Source organism: Bidens hawaiensis, unplaced genomic scaffold (genome assembly GCF_021521415.1).
Source record: "Bidens hawaiensis isolate Kalapana, Puna unplaced genomic scaffold, B.hawaiensis_p1.1 tig00009070_1, whole genome shotgun sequence".
Lineage (NCBI taxonomy): Eukaryota > Viridiplantae > Streptophyta > Magnoliopsida > Asterales > Asteraceae > Bidens > Bidens hawaiensis.
The window spans coordinates 780539-798780 of record NW_027491665.1 but is presented as its reverse complement, the minus strand read 5'-3'; the positions used below and the strand labels follow the sequence as shown (position 1 = coordinate 798780).

Genomic DNA, 18242 nt, shown 5'->3' with positions numbered 1-18242 from the left:
GCTTGATGGTTCTCCAAAAAACTAATGAATATGATTTATGAACATGGCAAAGTTTTAATGTAAATTTTGCATATAAATACATGCATGGTGATGCAATTAGGAAGAAATTAAACACAATCTGCTTGTTTTGTTTCAATATTATATGAGCAAGCGGAGCCTACGAAGCAAAACAAGACAACTTATACACAAAAGTACTAGCTATTTAAAAGTTGTAATTGAGACATATTTATCCTTGTTTAATTGGCAATACTCGGCCGGTCGTTGTTTGACACTGATTTTAACTTGCAATTCTATTTTGGTTTTGTTGGAACTGTACTAATTGGTTATGACTTATGAGATTTTATATGGTTGCAGGTAAGCCTAAGAAATATGTTAGGAGTATGAGTGATCGAGCATGGCATGTGCCGTGTGATTAATTTGTTACTCTAATTAGGGGCGGACTTATGACTTATCTTCGTAGGAGAGGAGCCACAAGAACACATTGATTTTTTGCGGGTAAATAAAGATGTTGTTAATAATTTCCAAGAGATAAAGTTTGAACTAGAGTTGAGAAAACCAAAAAAAAAAAAAAATGTTTCTCAGACGTTGACTTGAACTGGTGTCAATAATTTCCAGGAGATAAAGTTTGAAGAAGATAACAAAATGTGATGAATTGGGCCAGTGGCGCTACCGGGAATTTCTTTTTCAAAAAAATGTGAGAAAATGAAATGCTTTAGTAGTTTTATGGGAGATGGATGAAACTGTTTTGGTTTCTAAGCGATCCGTCATTTGAAATGCGAATCCTAACATCGTTGCAAGTCTAGTTAAACATTTTTCTAGTAAAATTCTCATTTGAAATGACGGATCCTAACACCGTTAGAGACAGTTGATTACCCAAGTGGTGATGGTTGGTTGTGGTTGGTTGTGTTCAGGTGATGGGTGTCAACGGTGGTGGTGTTGTTCAAGTGGCGGTGGTTGGTTGGTGGCAAATAAGTTGGCGCTGGCGGTGGTGTGGTGTTCAGGTTGTCGGCGGCGGTGGTGGTGTGGTGTTCAGGTTATCGGCGGCGGCGGCGGTGGTGTGGTGTTCAGGATATCGGCGGCGACGGCGGTGGCAGTGGTGGTGGTCAGCGGTGGTGCACGTTCATGTGGTGATGATGGTTGAAACCCAATGATATATTAATTTTTACATTTTTTCTTTTTATTTTCCTTTTTTTAAAATCTTTAGTATATGAAATACATATGTTCACCTATAAGATATACATTAAGATTTAAAAATTATGCATTGATATTTTCTACCTTTGTACCTTGTTTGGTACATGGGTTCTAGCTTCTAAGCTAATATGTCTGTATGCATAACGTACCCAGCAAAAAAATAATCCGTTAAATTACAAATTTACAAGTGTTTTTGTCCTCCACAAATGGACAAATGGTGGCATGCAATGCTTTAAAAACTGGTTTATATCAGCTGATAATACTCAATTAAACCGATTGCTGGATAACAGGGCATGTGACAGCTGGTACGTTTTAGCCCGGTAAATTAGGCGAATGGTTTGTAATTTGAACCGTCGGTATTGCTGGTAATAGCAGTTTATAACGTTGTACCGGCAATATAAATTTATGTGTTTAGGTTTTAGATCAAATACTTTTCGGTTTGTAATTTGAACCATATGTATTACCATGCAGTAATACATGTTTATAGCGCCGTACCAGTTTAAGTGCAAGATAAATTTTATTGTTTATACTTTAGATCAAATACTTTTTACGGCCCACATTTACCACCGGTTAAAACTTTTAACACGGCGGTCTTTCCTATACCATTGAATCGACCAGTTTTAACCTATCGGTTTTTCCTATAACATTGTTACATGTACTTTTGAATTATTTTTTGAGTTGAAATTATATGGTTAACCGTTAACCAGTTAACTTGGTCGAAACGCCCGATAAAACCTAGTAAGGTCCAAAAACAATTAAAGCATTTTAGGGTCTATTAACTGCTGGACTTACGGAAAGAAAGATTAGTTATGTAATATTGTTTTAAATACAACTTTTTGTATAGTTTGAATATAAGAAACATGATCAAATACATTTTATTCTTAACATGAAAACAGTGAGAATCAATTTGCTGTTATTATTAGGTTTATTTTTTAAGTGTTTGATATTATTTTTTTTTCGTATTTGCAAATTTTCGATTATGAGACATTATAAGTATTTGCTTATTTATATTTTGTTGTTATTATTAGATTTTGTCTTTTACTGATATAAGTATTTGTTGGTATTTGCTGTTATTATTTTGTTCTTGATTTTGACGTGGAAAGTTGAAAAGGGATTTAATTTGGACGCAGTCGTTTTACGTTGTACCTAACTATTCTCTTTAATGTAGTCGCTTTTGCTGTTGGCATATTAGAATGGTCATCCTTGCATTATTGCCTTTTGGATTGAATTAAAAATGTTAAATAGGTTAATATATCACCAAACCGAATTCGGACTAATAGTATCTTGGTGTTATAAGTTGCTTTCTCACTTCAAGATTTAGAGTTCGAATTGCCATTTGAAAAAGTTAACGCGTTAACTAATACAAAGATGACAAAACGTGCCATGTTATGTACCTTTTAAAGGTCATACTCCACATGACATGTTTAACATTACTATCAAAATTGCACACAGCACCTTGAACTAAACATGTCATGTTCTTGAAGACCTAACACATGTTTAATGAGTGAGAAACACGCCATGTTTAACTCAATTAATGTAAAAGTCCAATGACACGAATGCCATTTTTAAGTATAATTAGTTTAATAACACGATTGTTAATATAACTCACTAAACATGATTAACACAATGAAGTAAAACTTATAATCCATATCTAGTTTTCATCAATATTTTTCTTTATAAAGCTAGGCCGTTTTAACAAAAGTGTCATAAACGTGCCGTGTCAAACTATAAACCCATTTAACACAATAAGTTAAACATGTTATTTATGTTTAAGCGAATTGACGCCATTAAGATGTCAGCTTATTTATAACCCAAACCCGTTTTTCAAACACTCACATGCTTGTCTTTGTGTCAAATCATGTCATGTTAACACAACCAATAGTTTTCTAACATGTAATACATTTAACCCATTTTGTTGCAGTGCCCGAATAGACTCACTTGTTTAAATTATAAAGCTTTACTATGAAGAATGAGTAACTTATTCAAAATAGTAACGTTTGAGTTGAATAAAGAGGCAAAGTCAAAGTCAACATAATCCCGCGATATTCAGTTGAAAACGGGTCAAAATCAATCAAGAGTGCATGTTGTAGAAACATGAAATGAATCTGACCTGATCCATGACGATGTTCCCCGGTCTTTGAGATGAACGAACCACGACTCGATCTTCTTCTCCGGTAGCTTAAGATCTGCAATGGTTTTTGGGGGTGTGGAGGTAACTGCTAAGAAATCTCAATGATCTCTTATTTACAGACACAAAAATGGTTATGGTGATGGCTCTTATTGAGAACAACTCTTAATAAGGAGGTGGAGACCTCCTTATATAGGGAGCCTCATGGCCACCATCATGGTACCCTAATGGGCCTAGCCCAGTTAGGGTTACCTCCACAAAACCCCCTCAGCCCAATAATATTGTATTAGTCCATATAATAAAATAAGCCAAACATAATAAATTAAGGTCGTAAGCCGGGTTTAGTACCATACCCCTACAAGCCCCCCAAGTCCAGTGTTGCTCCTAGGCGTGCAAGCGTTTAGGTGGAGCGCTGGACTTCATAAGGTGTGTTAGGATATGAGGCGGTTTTTTCCTCTTTCTTCGGCCTTGTCTTTATTGTCTTTGAGTTTTGAGAGGTTTCCTCCATGATGGTGACATGTTGTGATCCTTATGATAATAATGGTGCACTGGCATGAATAAGATATAGCACGCATCATAACAGTAGTGGCGCGGGGCCTGATAAAAGATAGAGTGCGCATCTCGATAATAATGTAATGCAACTTGCGCGCGAGGCAGCTTACGAGCTATAAAAATAATGAAGCTTGCGCGCGAGGCGACTTACGAGCTATAAAATAACGAAGCATGCGCGAGTTGCGGCTTATGAGCTATAATATGATGATAATGACTGGCCCGCAAGGGCCTCTTCTACGCAGGATGACTATCCCGGCTTGTCTTCAAAATAATAATGGAGGCACAAACGGCCAGATAGTAATAATAATGTCATAGGTGCTTGTGCGACTCGTAGCCGAACCTGCAAAAACATATCAACTAAAAGTGGATGTATTACAAGGTTCCCATCCTCGGGCAAATTATGAGGTGTGCCCAACCTACGTTGGCGCGTGGCCGTTTGGGATATTATTAGGCTCCCGACCTTTATGTTTGGCGTGTGGCCATGCGGGATATTATTAGGCTCCCGACCTTTAATAGGCTCCCGACCTTTATGTTTGGCGCGTGGCCGTTTGGGATATTATTAGGCTCCCGACCTTTATGTTTGGCGCGTGGCCGTTTGGGATATTATTAGGCTCCCGACCTTTATGTTTGGCGCGTGGCCATGTGAGATATTATTAGGCTCCCGTCCTCGGGCAAATTATGAGGTGTGCCCAACCTAATATTTGGACGTCTTCCATCCAAAGATGTAGTGGTGATATACCATGATAGTCCCCCAGTTCATTGCTGCTAAGTAATGTTAGTAGCATTGAAGTAATAGAGTTGTTAATAATGTTTCAATCCCGTGCGCGGACGAGTGTAAACAACATTTTATATCATGTATAAAAATGATAGTTGTTGTTTTAAGATGCGATATGAGATTAAATAATCGTTCATAGTCATATTTACTAATAATCGTCCCAAAGATTTGGTAATATACACGTTTATTAGTAAAGTCTATGACATCGTCCATTTCATTTCATAAACAAATATGACTTTTTTTTTAGTTTATTAATAAAAATGAAAATCGTGTCAAGACATGACTTGAATATCCGGATGCTTTATGATAGTATGCCTATACATCCAGATATATATATAAAAAGAAAATTATTACCTTATTAAGGATCTGACTTTGGATACCATAGCTTTGGCGTGTGGATAACGCAACACTAATCTATGGACACCATGGTTGCACGTGTTCACAAAGCCAAAAATAAATAAGCACACCAAGTTGAAGGGACTGTTGTGAAACTTGGTTATCAAATTCTTCTCTGAAAATTTCATCCTTTCACTTGATGTTATAAAGTCACTTGCTTCCCATCTTTTTTTTTTTTGTTAAAATGTGAGTTTTTCACAAAAGTGAGAGTGAATATTAAAGGACAGAGCTGTGGAGGAAAGCACATTAAAGAGCATCTATGTAACAGGGGTGGCTTGCTAAGAGCGTTGTTGGCTAGCGGTTGTTCGGAGTTCATTCCTCTCGAACATGTAAGTGATCCGCGGTTTGCCTGCAAGGGCTTTCGATTGACCCGCAAATGTTCCGGTTAAGTTTTATACTTGACCCGCGTGGCGGAAGTGACCCGCCGGAATTTGCACGAAACATTTTAGTTGATCCGCGGAAGCTAGAAGATATGACCGCGGAAGCCATAAATTACCCGCCATTGTTTTGATTGGAGCTTTTCACGGGTCTGCGGAAGCTATGGCGCGGAAGCTGAAAACGACCTGCCATTGTCTTGGAGTTTTTTAGGTGATCCGTAGAAGCTAGAAGATATGACCGCGGAAGCCATTATGGGTCTTCATTACGGGGACGTCACCCAAGTTCACGACTTTAACTCGCAGATGATCCGCACGGGTTTTCTTTAGATGAGGTGATAATTTTGATAAAACATTCCTTTGAGTGATTGTTCTTGAAATAAATAAGGATGGAAGTTTGAAGGGTTTAATGAAAATTCTTTCTATTTTCAAAACCATATCTCTGCCATCCCACATGCAACTACTGTGCATTTTGTTATCCCAAGAAAGCTTTGTCGTGGTGAGAGTAGCAAGCACAAAATGTTTCATTGGTGAACATTTTTCATAAACTGGAGCGTTATGCGAGACATTCTTGGCTAACATACGTTATGCGAGAGCTTTCGGTGCATGTATGGTGTTAAAGGTTGGTGTTGACCGGATGCTGTGTTTAGCCAACGTCTACCGGATTGGCACGAGGAAGAGAATTTTCATGCGAGACCTTCGCTTGCAAGCGGCAGAAGTTTGAAATGACCTGCAGGAGCTATACTCGTGGTCGCGGAAGCCTAAATTGACCTTCCAATGTCATGCTCGGAACTTTTTAGGTGCTCCGCGGAAGCCGGGATTGGTCCGTCTGAAGCACACTTGTGACCCGCGGAGGTCGAATTTGATCCGCATGGAGCAATTTCGGTCCGCCGGTGAGTACTTTTGGTCCGCGAGAGTGCGTAAGTGATCCGCGGCATTCATAGGTGACCTTCACTGGAAGGAATTGGCCCGCGGGTGAGACCCGCTGTTATTGAGTTGATCCGCGGAACACGCATGTGACCCGCGAAAGCTTGCTTGAAGCTTTAAGTGATCCGCGGAAGTCGTATGTGACCCGCCAAAGCTTGCTTGAAGCTTTTTAAGTGATACGGGAAGCCGTATGTGATCCGCCAAAGCTTTTTTGCTACCCGCAGAAGCCAAAAATTGGTCCAAGTGTATGCTTGCGGTCAAACGAAAATGACTTGAGAGCTTTGCTGGGTGCGGAAAATGTTAAAAGATTACATGGAAGCCAAAAATCGACCCGCATGAGATTATAGTTGATCCGCGGGAGCGATTTCGATCCGCGGTTGATTGAAGTTGACCTGCGAGTGCGTGCATGCATGGAGGCGGAGTGGTGATCCAAGGTCACGTATGCATGGAGGCGGAGTGGTGATCCAAGGTCACGTATGCATGGCGGCGGAGTGGTGATCCAATGTCACGTATGCATGGCGGCGGAGTGGTGATCCAAGGTCACGTATGCATGGCGGCGGAGTGGTGATCCAAGGTCACGTTTGGATCACGTATGCATGGCGGCGGAGTGGTGATCCAAGGTCACGTATGCATGGCGGCGGAGTGGTGATCCAAGGTCACGTATGCATGGCGGCGGAGTGGTGATCCGCGGGCGCGCATGCATAGCGGCTGAAAGTTGAGCGCGCATGCATGGCGAAGAGTTGAGCGCGCATGCATGGCGGCGAGTTGAGCGCGCATGCATGGCGGCGAGTTGCGCACAAGCATGGTAGAGTTGAGCGCGCAAGCATGGCGGGGAGTTGAGCGCGCGTGCATGGCGGGGGGTTGAGCGCGCGTGCATGGCGGGGGTTGAGCGCGCGTGCATGGCGGGGGGTTGAGCGCGCGTGCATGGCGGGGGTTGAGCGCGCGTGCATGGCGGGGAGTTGACGATGTTCCCCGGTCTTCGAGATGAACGAACCACGACTCGATCTTCTTCTCCGGTAGCTTAAGATCTGCAATGGTTTTTGGGGGTGTGGAGGTGACTGCTAAGAAATCTCAAGGATCTCTTGTTTACAGACACAAAAATGGTTATGATGGTGGCTCTTATTAAGAACAACCCTTAATAAGGAGGTGGAGACCTCCTTATATAGGGAGCCTCATGGCCACCATCATGGTACCCTAATGGGCCTAGCCCAGTTAGGGTTACCTTCACAAAACCCTCTCAGCCCAATAATATTGTATTAGTCCATATAATAAAATAAGCCAAACATAATAAATTAAGGTCGTAAGCCGTAAGCCGGGTTTAGTACCATACCCATGCACAGTAGCATTTTCGGCTAAACTATAACACGTTATAATCACCATATCATCATATCCTTCCACTTCTACTTTCCGAAATCCAAACCCTAACTTCAATCACTCCTCATTACGTCATTCTCCTGCCAAATTCCGATTACCGAACTCTTTAATGACGTCATCTCACCGGCCACCTGCAACGCCGTCGACCGGATTGAAGCTCATAACCTTTGCCATAAGTCTACTAGCGTTTCTGTACGAGTTCAGATCTTCCGCTCAGCTTCTGCCTGTTGAAGAAGGTTTAACTTTTGATTCCGTACACTTTTATGTTATGAATACTTCAATTATTATGGAGAATTAGCTGAATTTGACCTCATTTTATGCTGATTTAGGCATCAATTATAGTTCAAACACTGTATGTGTCATATGATTATTATTATTATTATTATTATTATTATCTGTTCTAATTCTGTGTTAAAGTTATGAGTTCTTCTTAATTAATTTGTTTATGTTAAAATTATGACATATTATTTCAGTTGTTAAGAGAATTATTGGAGATATGCCGGCCAGAAAATTTCAAATACGTGATGTTTGCCATGTTGTCTTCTTTTAGTTGTAGGCTTCTTTGTTTTTGCATCTATTCTGGATTATATAATTAAATATTTGTAATAGTTTAATATCTTCAACTAACAGTTGAAAAACAGTTTTGTTTTGATTCATATGGACAACAGTTTCTCTTTCTGCTAATTTCAAAATTGGTGGCTTAGACAAATAGTCATTAGAATCCATTAAGGGGGCAAACGGATACCTGAAATTGATGTTATTTTCATTGAATAATAAATAAAAAGGTGTTAGGATGTTTTGAAAATTTCTTATTCTTGGCAAGGGTAATTGGTATCTCTTTTTTGATTTTGTACATGTCAACAATTAGCTAATTCATTGAATGGCTGGCATCTAGTTGGTCTCATAAATGGCTTACCCTACATGAATGGCTGATTGCCTATGGTCTATTCTGGTCAAACATGGATATCTTTCTTATTAAATGGCTATATTAGTCAAACATGCAATATTAAAATAAATTATCCACCAAATATTAAGACATAGCCTTGAACAGGATATGCCATGTATTCTTTAAATAATTTGTAAATACTAAAACATTTATTGTGGTGTTAGCATGTAAATAATCTGTAGAGGAAATTACATAAATCATAATTTGGTTATAAGATGTCACATGAACTTTTATATTTCACTACAAATCATTCATAATGCTAAAAACCGTTGATCTATTCCGTTGAGGAAGAAATCTATTTTCGACACGTGTTTATAGTTTTCAATCATTAATATCTTTTTTTTATGCTACTACAATAGTTGAAGCTCTTCAGACAATAGCCTCAAGGCTGCAATATAGTGAATGGCGGGTTGCTAGAAATTCATGCAGCGGAGGTCTTAATAGAACATATGCTACAAACGACGAAAACCTTGTTAGGTTTGGCAGCAATGTAACCTGCACCTGTAACACCACGGAATGTCACATTACACATATGTAAGAATCTGTCTAAATAATACAGTCCAGTAACTCGAAAGGCATAATGCATGTAGGGAACAATTGTATATCTATCTTTTAAGCTAATAATTTTGAATATTTAATCTTAAATTTCAGACAGTTAAAGGGGCTTAATTTGACTGGAGTTCTACCTGAAGAGTTTGCAAATCTCACTTTTCTGCAAGAATTGTAAGTGTACATTTTCAACTTATATTAACTGTCTATATCGTCACATTTGCTAATGCATTCTAGGAAACATTAATCCTAAAGTTATCTTATATTCTGTTCTAATTGATCTTATTTTGTGGCACAGAGATCTGTCTCGCAACTATATCAATGGAAGTATTCCAGCACGTTTTGGTCGACTACCCCTTACCACATTGTAATAGTTACTGATTCCTTTAGTCATTACTTCATTTCTTTTAATTTAAAACATTTTTTAATAATACTTTGTTTACAGAAGTCTTTTGGGAAACCGAATTAGTGGTCCAATACCTGGTGAAATAGGTGATATTGCTACACTTGAGGAACTGTAAGTAAAAATCTTGATTTACTCGATAAGTCTTATAATACATCACAATTTCTACTTAATTATTCTTACATCTGAAACCTCATAACACCAGAGTCTTGGAAGACAATTCGCTTGAAGGACAGCTTCCTTCAAACCTCGGCCGTGCACGTAGCTTGAGAAGAATGTAGCGCTACCTCTATTAGTTATTTATTTGTTTGTCATAATATAAAAAATCCTATATTCACATTTAAAAGTTGTCCTTGCAGCCTTCTTTCTGCAAATAATTTCACAGGAACCGTTCCTGAATCATTTGGATTTCTCACTAATTTAACAGATTTGTAAGTAGTATCAATCATTATATTCTTTTGCTCATCCCTCGAATTTCTTATCGTGATGATCAAATATTCAAAATTTATTTACAACACTTGCAGTAGGATAGATGGGAATACATTATCTGGGAGATTGCCTAGCTTTATTGGAAACTGGACCAGGCTCGAAAGACTGTGAGTATTATCTTGCTTTTCTTTTATCATTTATCTGATTGCATTTAAGATTAATTTTTTATGCAATTATATTGTATTACCACCCAGTGATTGGCAAGGAACATCAATGGAGGGACCTATCCCTTCTACAGTATCTCTGTTGAGAAACTTAACAGAATTGTGAGTTCACTTTTTATCACCAATGTTTGTAAGTGGGTGGTTTTGGATTTGATCACATAACTTACTTTATGCTTGTATTATACTTTAATAGGAGGATAACAGATTTGACTGGACCAACTTCAAGCTTTCCCGATCTGCAAAATATGACTAGCATGATTAGACTGTGAGCTAATTATAATTAGACTTTTTACCGAAAGTTTAAATCAATTTTTCTAATTAATTTTCTTGCAGGCACCTGAGAAATTGCATGCTTACAGGTTCAATACCTGAATACATAGGACAGATGTCTGATTTAAAAAACCTGTGAGTCATTTACTAACACTGATCTTCAAGATTAAATATTGATCATTCTCCCTTTTTATTTATATACTTGAATCGTTTGTTTGCAGGGATTTAAGCTTTAACATGCTGGATGGTCAAGTGCCCGATTCAATTGGGAGGGTTAACTTTGACACTGTGTATGTAAACTAATTAGAACAAATTAATTTCATAGCGTATAAGGAAGTCTTAAATCTAAACTTTTTTCATGGCTGCAGATTTCTAAACAACAACTCGCTGTCAGGAAGGGTTCCCCAGTGGGCTTATGTTGGCAATAGAAAGATGTTAGTTATTCCTCAATCCTTAAATAACTACTATTTGATATAAACATCAGTATATATACATTTATATTACCATCTTCTCATTACAGTGACTTATCCTACAACAACTTTACGCAAGTAGACACACTCGGTTGTCAGCAATCTAGCTTGTAAGTTTTCTCAACTTTTACTGCAAGAAAATATTCTATGTTTACTTATTCAGTTATTTGTCACTTCTAATACATTCTCAGGAATTTAGTTGCTGCTCTTTCACCTTCAGAAGAAACAGGCCCGTATGTTTCTATCTCCAACTTTTTAAAACTATGTTTTTGTTTATATTCTTGGTTTTGCATTATTCTAAACGTGAATTTATGATGTAGAAATACTTGGTGTTTGACAGACGGACTTATTTGCAGCCGGAATCCCGACCGTAAACCATTCTCCTTCTGTGGAATTATGATTTTATATACACATAACTTTAATTAGGGGTGTGCATGAAACCGGAAAAACTGATCCGCAACCGAAAAGGCCAAACCAAAACAAAAACCAATGGTTTGGTTTTATGCGTTCATATAAGAAATCAAACTTATGGTTCAGTTTCAGTGTTGCGTGTGATTAAAACCCAAAAAAAAAAAATTTCGAACTTATAGATTTTATTTATTTATTTATTTATTTTGAATTTTAAGTCGCTTATTATAATTTAATATTTAGTGTAACCAAAATATCTAAGCCCAAATGTATAATAATCAATTCATTATTAACTAACAAGAATTTTAGGCTCAAATTCATTAATTTGGCAAAAAACAAATCCGGCCAGGAATTTTCAAGCCCTACTGCCCTAATGGTAAAACCGAACTGAAACGGAACCCAAACCATAACCAAACAGTTTTCAAAAACCAAAATGCCATTTTAGCCCAAAATCGACTCATGCAAACCCCCAACTTTAATTAATTATATCTCCAATCTTACAATCTAATTTCTGTTGACATTTCAGGTTATAATTTATTTATTAACTGTGGTGGGAACAGAGAAGAATTTGAAGGAAATGAATACGAACAAGACGCAAGCAGTGAACAATCTTACTTTTATACATCTTCTGAGAGATGGGCTTATACCAGCAATGGTAACTTCTTGGGCAGTAACAACGCGCCATTTGTTGCGACCCCAATAACCGATGTGACGGGTGATAATATTTACAGAACCGCCCGCCTTTCTCCTACTTCACTTAGATATTATGGACTGTGTTTAAGAAGTGGTAGCTATAGAGTACGCCTCCACTTTGCTGAAATACAGTATACAAATGATACAAGTTTTAGTAGTCTGGGAAGGCGTATTTTTGATATATCAATCCAAGTGAGTGATACTATTCACATTTTATGATATTATTTTGATCATACTTATATAATTTGGTTTTTCTAAATAGGGGGAGCTATTAGTGAAAGATTTTAACATAAGGGAAAGAGCTAATGGAACCGGAAGGAGCATCGTATTAGATTTTACTGATGTTTTTGTTAATGGGAGCACGTTAGAGATTCACTTGTACTGGGCTGGGAAGGGGACTACTGCAATTCCTGATCGGGGTGTATACGGGCCGCTTATATCTGCTATAGCCGTAACTCCAAGTAAGTAAATGAAATTACATATTTTTTATTTATTTTCAAAGATAAAAAACGGTTGTAAACTTATTTATTATCTTTTTTATAGACTTTGAAATACCAACCGACGGGCTCTCTAGTGGAGCCATAGCGGGAATCGTAGTTGGTTCGTGCGCGTTTGTCGCTTTAGTTTTATTTATTCTTTGGAAGAAAGGTTATCTAGGAGGGGATAAAGAAGACAAAGGTTAGAACTTTTTTATTACCAAATTATTTCTGTAAATCACTTTTGTTTTCTAATTATTTTGATAATTTTGGATGTCACAGAACTTCGAGGTGCTATTGAATTACAAACTGGTTATTTTAGTTTGCGACAAATTAAAGCTGCTACACATAACTTTGACCCTGCAAACAAGATTGGTGAAGGGGGATTTGGACCTGTTTACAAGGTGGGTATTGATGTTTACGTATAGTGCACATAATCAACATTATATATATTGATTTTCAACCTTTTATTTCTTGTAGGGTGTACTCTCAGATGGTTCTGAAATAGCAGTTAAGCAACTCTCCGCAAAGTCAAAGCAAGGGAACCGTGAGTTTGTAACTGAAATAGGCATGATATCGGCTTTACAACATCCGAACCTCGTTAAGCTTTTTGGCTGTTGTATAGAAGGAAAAGAATTGTTACTAATATACGAGTATCTGGAAAACAATAGTCTTGCACGTGCTCTTTTTGGTAAACAATTTACGTTCCAAAATTAATTCCTGTATCCTAGATTCCTAGTTAATGATATTTAATCATCACGGTCGTTTCATGTTCAGGCAAAGAAGACCAGAGGCTAAATTTAGACTGGCCAACAAGACAAAAGATATGTATTCAAGTAGCCCGGGGCTTAGCTTACCTCCATGAAGAATCAAGGTTGAAAATTGTTCACAGAGATATTAAGGCAACTAATGTGCTTCTAGATAAGGAACTTAATGCCAAAATATCAGATTTTGGTCTTGCGAAACTTGATGATGAAGAAAACACACATATCAGCACACGAATTGCTGGAACAGTGTGAGCATACTCTTATATTGTTGTTTGATAATATGTGTGTATGTGTGTGTGGGCAGTTGAGATATTAATGGTGTGGTTTGCAGGGGTTATATGGCTCCAGAATATGCTATGAGAGGATACTTAACAGATAAAGCAGATGTTTATAGCTTTGGAATCGTTGCATTAGAGATTGTGAGCGGGAAAAGTAATACAAATTATCGGCCAAAGGAGGAGTTTGTATATCTTCTTGATTGGGTAACATTTAAATTTAAATTTAATTCTTTTGGTTATTACAGTACAACACATGACTTATAGACCAATAATAATTAATATTGTAATGTTGGTTGAACTTGAAGGCGTATGTTTTACAAGAGCAAGAGAGTCTACTTGAGCTGGTGGACCCTGGATTGGGTTCAAACTACTCAAAAAAAGAGGCAATGAGGATGTTGAATATAGCTCTTCTTTGCACCAACCCATCACCGACCCTTAGACCCGCCATGTCAGCAGTGGTGAGTATGTTGGAAGGAAAGATTCCGGTTCAGACGCAAGTAGTGAAACGGGGTGCAATGGATGCTGACATGAGGTTTAGAGCATTGGAACTTTTGTCACAGGATAGTCAAACGGTGACCTCTATTGCCTCAGGGGATGGTCAAAGAGCAATGCGCGGGTCGACTGATGAGCCGTCAGGCGATTCTTCTGTTTAGAGGACCCGCCATTCTTCCTCAGAATTTGTTGCTGTGAATTACAGCAATTCATTTTAAATGAGTTGCATATATAAGTTAAGCTTATAGAGAGGTCCCTGTAAATTTCACTTGTGCATTTTTTTATTGAAAGTATTGGTAAGGTGCTTGCTACGAATGTATGTGTATTAATTATGTTAGTAATGTATAAACGTTGCAAATTTAGTCAGTGTTTGTTTTGTTTGCATTTGTTCGCATAGTGAGAGAATATATAAAAGAAAATACTTTATAAGGGAATAATTGATGGTTATTGTTGGTGCCGAAGAATTTGATTCCAATATTATCTGTTGATCCTAGAGTTAGAGTCAATTTTGATTTCTTTTAAATAAGTCATTTATTTTTATTTCTAGATGGTGAATTTTTATTTCTTAAGTTTTGTCAGTACCTTTCAATTTTTCAAATTTAAAATTTCGGGATCTCTATGGTACCAATTTGATACGATACTGGTACCAAACTTATCCCTAAGCTAGATTAGTTAAAATTAAATGACTAAACAAAAAACATGAATCCATGCAATCCACAATTTACACTTACTGCATTAAAAATTGATTTGATTAAAATCATAAATTTTGGAAATATACGTTCCTAGTCAAAATCAAGCAGCTCGAGACAACAGTCACGAGAGTGTTTAGGTAAAAACATCCATGCATGTTATTTATTTATTTGTTTTGAACAGCAACGAATCCTTCAAATGGGCTACGGTCCAATAGACTACTGGTAAAATTCACCATATCAAAATAAACTCGTCTTCAACCCTCACCTAAGGTCAACATCCGTGAACACTCGCCCAAAAGCACGATATTACAGTAAAATAAATCCCGTTCGGTTCAAAATCCAACCAGTGAAAGCTACACACTCGCCTAGTCTCCCATCGTCACCCTAGTGCCTCTGAAACTAAATACTAGGGGCAGAAATAAAACATAATTCACATGAAACACCAAATTTCTCTCTTACCACTCAACAACAACAAAACATTATTACTATTTATGGTTAGTTTGAGACAAGTAGGTTGAACTTACACAACATGTACAATTCACTTATTTTTCCAACTACCAACTAGAATACAAGTTTACTACCATCCGAACATGGTTTCAAGCTCCGGTCATACAAAAAAAGCTGTATGTTCACAACATCACTTATATTTACATTAACTATAACCATTATAGCTTTCAAAACATAAGATTGATTACAAATACACAGTATTACCCCTCATTATCAAAACTCAATACCACTATTTAACTGAACAGAAAACGAAGGTCGGCCGACGTTCCCAAGAGGCGTTTCAGCTCTCAATACTACCCCGGTTTTCCCAACATTCCCGTTCCACTTTGATCTACCTAACTGCATTACAGTCAAACATCCATCTTAGAAACAAACAAAAAAATAAATACCTTTAATAATATCAAGAACTCAAGAAACTTACCGACAGTGATGCAAAAGCAGTCGGGTGTGAAACTAAACAGCACCCACCAATGAGACTCAGTTCCTCGTTTAGTGAATGCACAAGCTCTGCTTTCAGTCCAGGGTCACTTCCACCGAATGTAGGCTGCAAGCTGGTCAATACAAAAGTAAGCTGATTAAAACACATGCATCTACCATATCTGATCATACTTCATACCTGAACTGAACCGTGGGCCTGACCATGAGACCAGATCGTTTCCAAGCCAAAGCTTGTTCAAACCCCAAAGTAAATGACTTTGCAGGCCACTGAACCATGGGCGTGATCCGTGTTCCCCATTTATTCTGCCAGCAGATTCATATATTAAAAAGATGGTTTTAAAAATCAAGACTTCTAAATCTAATAAGTTAATAACTCACCTTGCATGAGTAACTGAACTTCATTTCCCCTGGATATTGACCTTGTGCTTGAAGCAGACCACCAAAAAGAGGTAGGAAAGCACTCGTGGATATGCCTTCACCAGCAACATACGTTAGCTGCCCGTTTGGAAACTGGAAATCCATGAACGTCTGCAACATGTAATAATAATATTTGTTATGCTCAATGCTTCAAATTACAAGATTATCATCATCATCATCAGTTAATTGGACTTACGCAAGCCATAGGATTGAGACATAACATTGACATCAATAAATATCTTCTATGCTTTGACCACACAGCCGGACAAAGAGAATGTATTCCATTCTGATAATTAACCAACAAATGATAAGTTCGTTCTTGCGCATGCATAGACTAAAAGATTGGAGATTGGATTTTGATTATTTATTATACCTTTCTGTCATAACCATACCAAAGTAAATGTTTTTTTGACAAATGAACCGGTAAAAGAAGAGTCGAATCGCGAATAAACAGTATGGGTCCAAGCTGGACAAGAAAAAGAGATGAATTCACATTCCCTGAATTCAAACTGCCATTCGATGCTTCAATTCTCCAGATATCTCCCCTTGCAGCTAAAGAACTTTCTAAACCACACGTTTGACTATCAAACATTGTCGAAAAATTAAGTACTCCCTGTAATCACACAAAAGTAGTCATCAAAAAATACATATAAAAGTTACGTGTCATCTGTTTAACTTGCAGTGTTGTAAAAATCAGTGATTAATCACTAATAGGCGGGTTGCTAATCACAAGTCGGCCCAAATCAAACCTTGGTTTTAGCCCGTTAACTATACTATGTGAACTTTAAAGGATTTATGTGAGCTTTTATACACAACTTTTCAAAACTATATATAAAATTCCAATCCAATTCCCGATTAATCGCTAGTCAGTACCCCACCGCCCGACTAGCCCTAGCGGATTCTACAACACTATTAACTTCCTAAACTCAAATTAAACTTACCTGATTCCTGCCCAAAAATCCCCCAGCTTTCAAACTAATCCCCGAACCCTCCTCACCACCACCCGCATCATCCTTCGCCTTCTCCGTCTCATCAAACCCGAACTCCTTAAACCGCTTAGCAATCGTCCCCAAATCCTCATTAACCTGCATACTAATCCCCAAATCAGCCGCCCTCTGCACCCCATCATCCACTCTCAACATAACCGTATCCTCCTCATGCCGAAACGGGACCGGCAGCCGCCTCACAAACTGCTGCACCACCCCGTTCAAACTCGCTCCAAAGTCCGCCCCAACCTGACCCAGCTTATTCCCAATATCAAGAATCGCAGAAACCCCATTAATCCCATGACTGGTGTTATCAACCAACAGCCTAAAATCACGTTCTGCGAACTGGGTATTGAACTCGACATCGAAAAGCTTGGGCGGGTTAGGGTTTGGCCAGGTGAAGGATGGTGGAGTGATGTGGGTGTGGATTAGATCGGTGAAGCCGTGGGTTAATCGGTCGGCTAGATCTAAGCCGTGACGTTGGACTTCTTCCCATGCTTCGAACGATCGTTCAACAGACATCGATTGATTGATTGATTGACTGATTGGATTGAAATTGGAAGGTAAAAGGTTGAATTGAAGATGATAATATTAAAGGGGTTTCATCGAAGAGTGTTTGATTGAAGATTTGGAATAAAGATTTGATTTTTAGTTAATTTTTTTAGGTCAAAATTATGAGGCTGAGAAATGGAAGATAAGAGCAAGGGAGAAGGTAACAGGAATAGATATCAAATACGGAAATGGATGTATTTGAATTCGTTACTTGTCGGTTGTTGGTTTGGTGGTGTGTAAATTAGGGCAACAGATTCATTTGTTTCACACGATTATCCGACCCGGGGTTCTGTCAACAACCGGATTGGTATGGTCGGGTTTCTAGCGAGTTTGGGCTGAGTTGGGTCCGGATTTTGACCGGGTAGAGATGGAACTTGTTCCAACAAATATAGGTACGGGTACAGTTTCTTTAGAGAAACCGAAACCTGATTTGCACCTGTGGGTTTTGTAGGACCAAGTCTAGTCCAGATTCGAGTTTTATGCCAACCTCTACTGCGGCATATTCTTATTTTGACTAGGTGTTTACTA

The 18242-nt window shown here is 38.1% G+C and overlaps 2 protein-coding genes across 2 annotated transcripts; one reads left to right on the top strand and one right to left on the bottom strand.

Annotated features, from left to right (window-relative positions):
• The first annotated feature begins 7765 nt into the window (after positions 1-7765).
• On the top strand, positions 7766-14373 carry LOC143531024 (putative LRR receptor-like serine/threonine-protein kinase At1g53440). The gene is made up of 24 exons (XM_077026421.1): positions 7766-7953; positions 9023-9197; positions 9315-9386; positions 9511-9579; positions 9658-9729; positions 9821-9892; positions 9975-10046; positions 10140-10211; positions 10299-10370; positions 10462-10533; positions 10602-10673; positions 10760-10828; positions 10907-10972; positions 11059-11118; positions 11200-11241; positions 11329-11378; positions 11943-12301; positions 12372-12570; positions 12653-12787; positions 12868-12989; positions 13066-13276; positions 13363-13600; positions 13684-13834; positions 13936-14373. The coding sequence occupies exons 1-24, from the start codon at positions 7827-7829 to the stop codon at positions 14281-14283; spliced, it is 2997 nt and encodes a 998-aa protein (XP_076882536.1). The 5' UTR covers positions 7766-7826; the 3' UTR covers positions 14284-14373.
• A 1152-nt stretch (positions 14374-15525) lies between these two features.
• Positions 15526-17719, bottom strand: LOC143531006 (uncharacterized). Its single transcript, XM_077026407.1, has 7 exons — positions 17118-17719; positions 16550-16789; positions 16373-16462; positions 16138-16287; positions 15938-16062; positions 15743-15872; positions 15526-15660 (listed from the first exon to the last, which is right to left on the bottom strand). The coding sequence occupies exons 1-7, from the start codon at positions 17682-17684 to the stop codon at positions 15535-15537; spliced, it is 1428 nt and encodes a 475-aa protein (XP_076882522.1). The 5' UTR covers positions 17685-17719; the 3' UTR covers positions 15526-15534.
• Positions 17720-18242: the final 523 nt, after the last annotated feature.